General features: G+C 41.3%; 1 protein-coding gene, 1 non-coding gene and 1 pseudogene across 4 annotated transcripts in view; 1 reads left to right on the top strand and 2 right to left on the bottom strand.

Moving 5' to 3' along the window:
* Dnah7 (dynein axonemal heavy chain 7) overlaps nt 1-9,181 on the bottom strand; it is a 268,173-nt gene that overhangs the window by 175,727 nt on the left and 83,265 nt on the right. For all 3 annotated transcript variants that reach the window (XM_023712349.1, XM_023712350.1, XM_023712351.1), the window contains one exon: nt 1,437-1,630. In XM_023712349.1, coding sequence (XP_023568117.1) covers nt 1,437-1,630 — 194 coding nt within the window. The remainder of the gene's footprint in view (nt 1-1,436; nt 1,631-9,181) is intronic.
* On the bottom strand, nt 3-340 carry LOC105741824 (annotated as a pseudogene).
* LOC111816042 lies at nt 3,450-3,556 on the top strand. The gene has a single exon (XR_002820580.1). It is a non-coding gene; the product is annotated as a U6 spliceosomal RNA (small nuclear RNA).

Genomic DNA, 9,181 nt, shown 5'->3' with positions numbered 1-9,181 from the left:
GTCTCGGGAAACAGGTCTGGAAAAGTGCAGGTCTGACCGTGGGCCAGCTGGACACAGGCCACCTTGTAATCTGGCTTCTTGATCCCCACATTTCTATGGTCCCTCTTGCGATTGGAGCCATGCTGCACCCACGTCCGCACAGCAGCCACAGGCACACTGTAAATGCATTCGAGATAGTTCCTGAGGTGCACCCTGGTCATCTCCATGGGGATCCGGAACTGCACAGTGTCTTCAGGCTGGGCCGTGCCAGGCCATACCAGCTTAATGAAGAAGTTGGTTCGAAATATGCGGAGCTGGGGCCACCAAGCTGGTACAAGGGGTACAGCACACTGCGCGCCATGGCAGTCGTGCCTCAGGCTGCAGGAAGGAGCAGCGCCCTTCAATGACCTTTAAATAAGGGTTCATCTAATATATTTTATATAGTCCTGCATAACTATCATTTTGAGAGCTTTTTATTGTTCATCCAGGAGCATACTGCAACTTCTCTTGCCTTTTGAATTATGCTCTTTGTTATTTCCTATATGCTACTTCAGGAGGTATTAAAATATTTCAAGTTTGTATAACTAGAAAATCTTTTAATTTTCAAAGGTATGTTTGCTAAGTATAAAATTCAAAAAGGACAGATCTTTTCTTTTAGTCCTTTAATTAGTCTAGTTTCTTACACACTTGGTCTTTTATTTTCTTTCTAATGTGGAATAAGATGCTATTTAATTTTGTTCTTCAGTAGCTAATATTTTTTATGTATATGCTTCAATGATTTTTTCTTTACAATAAGTTTTGGACAATTTCATTTTTGTGTATCTTGGTATAATTTTATTTAAATTTCTTGTGCAAAAGGTTCATTTTTCTTGGAATTGCAGTATTATAAGTTGAACTAAATTCAGAAATTTTAAATCTTTAAATATTTGTTGCCTACTCCTTTCTACTCTGAGAATTCTAATTATATGAATATAAGTTTCTTGGTTTTGACACAGTGAATTATTATGACTGATCTGTAAATTTTCCATTTTTATTTGGGACAATTTTTATTGTTATATTCATTTATGCTTGTAAATAATTTATTTTCAATTTGCAATCTATTAAAAATTTTTTTTAAAAAGTCTGGACTATATGACTCCTTCTCTGAAGGCACAAGCTATAAAATAAATTTGTTCAACAAATTCTTTATTCACAGCCTTTTCAGCAGCCTGGAGCTCATATACCGGAAGACAGAAAACAAATAGGTAAGGTATAGTGTATGCCTGGCAACCACAAATATGCAGGAAAAAGTATCATTTCATGACATTATTCATGTTTTTGGACATTAAAGTTGACTGTTGATAATAAAGCATTTTTGAAGAACAGTGATTATGTGAACATGACTGTGTACAATTATTTACATTCCTCTTATTCTAAAAATAAAACTTAAGCAGATGGACTTAGCCCTGGGTTATTACCGAGTGGGGTCTTTAGTCTCAGATAGTATCTCGAGAAGTTCATCGTTTGACAGGAAAAAGAATCTGGGAAAGAAGAGACGTTTCTTTTCCAAATATTCGTTCAGTCCTTTAAGAATGAGTTCCAAAAGCTCATTACTTTTTTTCAGCTTTTCCAGCATTCTGTCAATCGTTACAACTGTCAGAACGTGTTTATTCTAAAAATGAAAGAAAAAACACTCAATTCAAAAACATTAGACAATAACTTTGCATATATTCATCTACCTGAGGCTTTACATTTTTAATCAAAGGAAGGATATGTAAATTCTAAGATGAACATTTGGTCTACCCAGCCTCCTAACCACTTGATACTGAGCCACGTTGTTGGAAACAGAGAGAACAAGAGATACAGAGACAGAGAAGCAGAGAGAGGCAGGCTCTGAGTGGAAGGGTGGACAAAAGAAAATGTGAGGTGTAGCTTCTGTCTCTCATTCTTTGAGAAGTACTCTAAAAATCATCAAAATTATTATTTTGAATACATTTTTAACAATAATAAATTAATAAACTACTTTTTTAATAACCACAGTTTGAAAAGTAACAAAATGTTATCACAGCTGGGGGGAAGCTTTCTACAGACTTCGTCAGCTGCAACCTGCAGAGCCACATCACCGTCTGCCCACCAGGGTGCAGCTCAAGCTGGCTCTTCCCAGAGTGCCCGCGACACTGTGCCAGCCAGATGCGGGGTCTGAGGCAATGCACGACACACAGTGCCACTGTGAGTGCTTGCTTCAAAGTGGTTTAAAAAAATCAGGAGCTTAGGAGCAAACAAGATAGCTCAGGGGACTAATGCACCTGTTTAGGCAAGCACAGGGACTTGGACTGCACGACCCACCAGCCCTGCCCCGAGGGCAGGATGAGTCTGCCAGAGTCCTGGCATGGTGGCGCACGCCTATAATCCCAGCGCTGGGGAGGCTGAAAGCAGGAGGACCACCATGAGTCTGAGCTGCGCAAGGACACCTTGCAACAACCAAATACATTAAAAAAAAAAAAAAAATCAAGAGCTTAGAAAGAGTTTTCTTTTGTGTTGCAGAGCTCAAAATAACAATTATAAAGACAGCTAATATTAAGAACTAATTTTTTAAAAATTTGTTTTGTTTTGTTTTTGATACAGGGCCTTGCTGGACTTGTAGTGATCCTCCTGACTCAGGCTCCCCAGTGCTGGGACTACAGGAGTGCCCCACCATGCCCAGTTTCTGTGGCCGGCACAGCATGCGGTACTGTGGATCGAACCTGGGTCACTGCGCTTGCCAGGCAGGTGCTTAGACCTCTGAGCTACCTCCCCAGCCCTAAGACCTCATTTTTTCATAAAAACAGAGTACACTGACTGCTCTGAAGATCTGTATACTAACCACTGGTTTATAAGAATCTTACTAAATATATATATTAGATATCTATTACAAATAGGTTTTAAATAGGATAGTCATATTAAAGTAGAAAGACATGTTAGCATGCTGTCTAGATACAGCTGAAATATATATATTCTTTTTAGTCAGGATCTCACTATGAAGTGCAGGTTGGCCTTGAACTCACAGCGATGCTCCTGTGTCAGCCGCCCAAGTGCTGAGCTTACACACGTGCACCACCCAGCTAAAGTTCTCTCTTCCTATTTCCTTTAATGCACAATTAACATCATCCAAGCCTATTCTTGGTCATATAATTCCAAACTCAGTGTTTACCATTAACAAAACTAAAGAAGTTCTTTACTAAGAAAGTTTTAAAATGCTTCCCAAAAGGCATTAAAATGCAATATAAATTTTAATAACCAAACCAAATAACAAATATGAAAAAACACTAGGTATTGATTAATATAGTAGGGCACTTTAGTAAATTTATGTGACATTAAAATAAGAGAAAATTATTTAAAATAAAAACTAATTTCAATAACAGCGAGTTAAGCTTATTTTCACATTCAGCTAAGACTGAAAGATCAACCAAAACTTTTAGTTGTAAATTGTTTCACATAAGAATTTTATTCTTGTGCTCGCTTCGGCCTCACATATACTAAAATTGGAACGATGCAGAGAAGATTAGCAAGGCCCCAGCGCAAGGATGACGCGCAAATTTGTGAAGCGTTCCATATTTTTATATTTAAACTTATAAATTTATAAAAATATAAATTTTTACATTTAAATATAAAAAATAATTGGATCACCATGAATCCAGTTTATAAAAATATAAATTTTTGTATTTAAACCTTTGACAAAAAAGGGGACTTAAATGAAGGACCATTTTGTATCTGTACATACAAAATAGTTAGGATAGACATACAGCTACTTTCTCTTAATTCTGTGAGAAGAAAGATTTGTACTAAGAGTGTTTGGACAGGATATCATGTCTGCATCTCGTACTATGAATAACCACTACGAAGACAACAATATGTAATGTACTTATTATTGAAACTGTCCTACTAATCAGTTTTGAAATTGTCTCACTGCTACTTGTTTCTCAATTAAATAAATAAATAAATGAACAGCAAAAAAACAAAACAAAACAAAACAATTTTATTCTTATTGCATGAATCTCTAAAACATTTTTATGTACTTTGAATATCCCCAAAAAGAAAAAGAAATAATTTCTTGCTTTGCTTTGAATTATAACAATGTAACTCAGAAATACAAAAATTTAATCACAGGGCAAAATAATTATCATTAATACCTATTTTCTCAATAAAAGAAGTATTTAACATATGCAATAAAATTAGATCAACTTACCTTTAGAACACAACTTGTTAAGGGTATTTTATTTGCTAAGTTTTATATTTCAAATAAACAGTGAATATACACACACGAAGACTCAAACTATAATTTTAAATGTGCAATTTAACCAATCCAATAGAGAAAACTTATATAAACGCAGATCCAAAAACGAAACTAGTGTTCCTCGAGCGCCATCTACTGGAAAAGTATATCTTTCTTTGTTTAAGAAAAAACTACATTGTCAATACAAGGAAAAAGACTTCACAAACAATAGATTTTATGTATTTAGTACAGGGTCTACAGGGTCTCACTACGTAGATCGGACTCATAGTGATCCTCCTGTTTTTAGTCTCCCAAACCCTGGGATTATAGCCGCTCACCACCATGCCCAGTCTGTCACTGTCGCAGCACGCCCCGGGGGCGGGGCCGACACAGCGCTCTAGGGATCGAATGCCAGTCTCCGAGTATGCCTAAACAGATGCTTTAATCTGCTGAGCTGTCTGGCTGGCCTGTATTTGTTTTATTCTTGCAAAAATAATTTTTTGCCATATTGCTGTTTTGATATCTAAAAGGTTAAACATTTAGTTTTAATGTTTAACAGGGCCGGCAAGATAGCTCACAGAGGCTGGGTTTGGTCCCTGGCACCACACACGGCACTGGCCCTGCCCCGGGGCACGCTGAGCCAGCGACCAGTCCAACGTGGTGCATGCCTGTAAACCCAGCGCTAGGGAGGCTGAAAACAGGAGGATCACCATGAATCCAATCTATGTAGTGAGAACCTGCACACACACACACACAAAATTCAGTTTTTAAAAACTCATATTTCCTTTGCTAAGTATAATTTTCAAACAAACTAAAAGACAGCATTCAAATAATTTCTTAGCAGTGGTAGCAGCAGCAGCAGCACTTCTTTGAAATACTTAGGATCAGAGTGTTTCAGATTTCAGAATCTTTGCGCTTTTGTAGCATTTTCCAGTTGAACACTATTAATCTGAAAAGGCACAACCCAGAACAAGAGCTGCAGATCTCCACCCCCAGCCCCTCAGGCACCCTCCGCACTCTCTCACTCTGAACTGGTGACCAGTGTTGGTCCACACACCCTGCGCCACCCAGCTCCTGCCCTGGGGCTGCCAACCGTGGACTGAGACCTCTGTAACCATGAGCACAGATTCACCTCTCTTCCTTTAAGCTGGTAATGGCAGTTACAAAAACCCAGGTAGATCAGATCTAAGAAAACGACATAAGTGCAGCTACCTCAGGCCCAGAAACTAAGCCCCCTTCCCAGTATTAAAGACCTCCTCATATGAGGAGAGGCACTCATTTCTGCGTTCTGTCCCACGCTCTGCTCCTTCCTGCCTGTGTGACCTTGGACCATTTGCTTAATCTCTTTAACTTTAAAATAGAGATAAGAGCTCCGAGCTGGGCTGAGAACCAAGCCAGATAACATATCTGAAGTGATTAACGTGGTTCCTGGGAGGCTGTCCTCTCTCTCCCTCCCTGCCCCAAATCAGCAGAGACAGATGGACAGACAGACAGAGAATGGGACACTTATATTGCCATACATGACAGCTATATCACGTCAACAGTTTTATGGCATTCAAACGAACATGTTATCATGGATGCAACCAGAGACTGCACTTGTAAGTGCAATAACTCAGAGCTGCACGGGCAAACATCGCATTGCCTCGCCCGTGCAAGAACGTGAGAGAGTAAGTAGGATCTGAAAGGACAGTAGATACTGTGAATGGGAAAGAATGTGCTCAAAGGGAAGGAACAAGTGGACTGAGGGAAAGGACAAAAGAAAGAAGGAAGGGAAAAGATATATCTGTGTGTATATATGCAGGGTGGCTTGGATAACTACTGCTCATTTCTGCTGGTCTATTGAAAGAAGTTCATGCTGAATTTTTTTCTTCTTTTTAATTTCTTATAACATTTTTAAAACCAATTTTGCATGCTTATATCTAGTAATCTAAACAAATAATTTGACGACAACATTACACAACAACCATTGTTCAATTCCTATTTTGTGTAGTGGAATTCTACATGTTTTTTTCAAACTATTTTGTATTCTCTTTAAAAAATGCACAAAACCACATGAACATCTTATAACCCGCCATCCATCAAGAAACATGTTGCCATCAGACCCTGGGACAGAACAGGCAATCCAAGAACACGTGCTGCAGAGTGCACACAGCCAAGGGAAGGCCTGCAGGTGCTCGAGGGAACTGTGCTGCTCTGCACTGCCACTGCCAGCTACTAATCAGCTATGTTCTCAGGAAACAACGATGAGATGCTAGAACATGAAGCTGCTTGTGATACCAAGACTTCATCGTCCACCTGACTGGCCTGAGGCCCACCTAGGGGTGAGCAGCTCACACTTCTGGGTGTGTCTGGGTGGGCTATGGGGGTGAGACTTCAGGTTCTACCTTTCTTTTCTTTTCTTTCTGTACCAGGGATCAAACTCTGGCCGTTGTGCTTGCCAGAAAAGCATTCCTTCCACTGAGCTATTTCCCCAGCCCCTAGACTTCAGGTTCTACATCTGTTACAAGTCCTCTCCCCTCAGGCACCGCCACCCTGCTCTGCTTCCTGGCTGCCATGCACTGAGGGCTTAGCTCTGCCTCGCCCTCCCCCCATGCTGCTCCTGCCTTGGAGCTCTGCCTTGCCTTCCCCCCATGCTGCTCCTGCCTTGGAGCAGCCGCCCATGGACTGAGACCACCGCAGTCATGAGCCGAGTAAGTAACTTCCTGCCTTAAGGTGTGGTGGTGTTTGGTCCAGCAACAGGAAGGCCAACCAACACACTGCTAGAAATTCTGAGCCTGGAATGCCTCCCTTGACAATTTACATTTACTAAGCTTGGGGGAAAAGGAATTACTGTCCTATTTTCTGACTAAAGAAACAATTCTACAACCTTTTACGGGTCTTCTTTTGCTGGCCAAGTACCACAAATCTCCTTAACGTGAACGACGATCTCCAGGTTGATTTCTGACATTTTTAAATGAAATGACTATGGAACCAGGCAACTGAAACTTTAATTTGGATACACCGAGTTTTCGAACTACTGCTGTGAGGGAGCGCCACAGGAAACACACTTGTATATACTTAAGGGAATTAAGCTCCCACCTGCTCAGGTAACTTCTAAAAGCACAAACTTGGTCATCAGGCATTCTTAGACACTGCTATGTTAGCGAGGTCCTCGTTAGCTACTTTGCACTACGAAAGGAAACGCGTTGAATGAATAGAAGTGTGAGCCCCCTTGTAGTTTCAGGCTTCTCTGACCTCATTAGAAGGAATTATCAAGACCTAGGACTTTTCTAGGATTAACATGGGCTTCAGGGCCCAATCACCTACAATAGAGTTTTCAGAATCCTCCCAGAACTAGCAACAAGTGGGTCTGCATCAATTACTCATTTACTCTTTTAGCAACGTCTAGAGAGGGCCTGCTGTGCCCTGGCACCACGTGCAGGGCTTGGGTGGTAACGGTGGGCAACACTAAAGTCCCAGCCTCTGCAGGGAAGCGGACGCCAGACACCGCACACCACGGCGCCCGCACACCACGGCGCCCGCACACCACGGCGCCCGCACACCACGGCGCCCGCACATTTGCTGCTGGGAGCTGCTCTCGCTGAGCGTTGCAGATCCCGTCTCAGCCATGGCAGGCGGGGCAGCCCCGTGTCCAGCGAGCCCTCTACAGCCATTGCTCCAACAGAACATGCTTGTTTCCTGTCTCTGTCACCTTTTGGTAACCGCAGTGTTTCATACTTTTCCATGACAGCTAGAGCTGTCATGGTCATGTGTGTTCAGTGATGTTTGATGTTCATGTTATAATCATTTGGGGAACACCACAAATTGCACCCATACTCAGTGATGAATTTAGCCAACACACTCTGTCTGCTATAACTCCACTGATGGACCATTCCCCAATCTCTGTCTTCTACTACTCCATAGATGGCCTATTCCTCAACTCTTTCCACCCCTTCCTGTCACTGGCATGCAATAATATTGAAACTAGGTCACTTAATAGCCTCATGATGACTTCTAAGTATTAAGGTTAAAGGGAAAGTTGCAGGTTTCTTGCTTTAAATCAAAAGCTAAATAGAATTGTGCTTAATGAGAAGAGTGTGCCAAAAGCCAAGACAAACCAGGAGTGAGGAGCCCTATGCCAAGTGGGTGCCCAACTGGGAAAGAGAGGGAAGCCCTTGAAGGACATCAAAAGCACCACTCTGGAGACTACATAGATAACAAGGTGGTGACACCTCTTCATAACAGATGGGAACAAAGCCTGACAGGTCTGGGCAGACCAAACCAGCCACAGCAAGGTTCTTAGGCCTACTGTCACCCACAGCCAGCCCCTCACTCACCAACACTGTGAGGGCTAAGAGAGGTGCTGAAGCTGCAGAAGAAGAGTTTGAAACTAACAGAGGTTGTTTCTTGAGGTTTAAGGAAAGAAGCCGTCTTCAGACCATAAATATGCCAGCTGGTGCTGATGTAGACTGTGCAGTGTTGCCCAGGTCTACTAAGGCAATTGGTGATGTGTCTCCACGAAGAACAGAATGTTCACTACAGATAGAATGGACCTATTGAAGAAAATGCTGTATCTTTCATAGCTAGTGAGGAAAAGTCAATGCCTGATTTCAAAGTTTCAAAACACAGAAACTCTTGTGAGGTGCTTAGGCAACTGGGGTGTTTAAGTAAAAGCTGATGCTTATTTTCCATTACAAAAATTCCAGAACCCTTCAGAATCCTACTAAACCTACCCATCCTGTGCTCTATAGATGGATCGATTCAGCCTGCTGGTCAACATGGACTGCTGAGAAATTTAAGCAGGGAAAAAAGATTCCTTTCAAAATGCAACATTTGACAAGACGTCTTATGGAAATATCTAGAATCAACATTGTCTTTATTCCAGCTAACACTACATCCATGCTAGAGCCCAAGAATAAAGGAGCAATTTGACTTTTGAGAAATTTAAAGATATATGAGATCTTTTTGTAAGGTGATACCAGCTATAGATAG

Source organism: Octodon degus, unplaced genomic scaffold, assembly GCF_000260255.1.
Source record: "Octodon degus isolate 3935 unplaced genomic scaffold, OctDeg1.0 scaffold00025, whole genome shotgun sequence".
Classification (NCBI taxonomy): domain Eukaryota; kingdom Metazoa; phylum Chordata; class Mammalia; order Rodentia; family Octodontidae; genus Octodon; species Octodon degus.
This window is presented reverse-complemented; position numbering and strand designations above follow the sequence as displayed.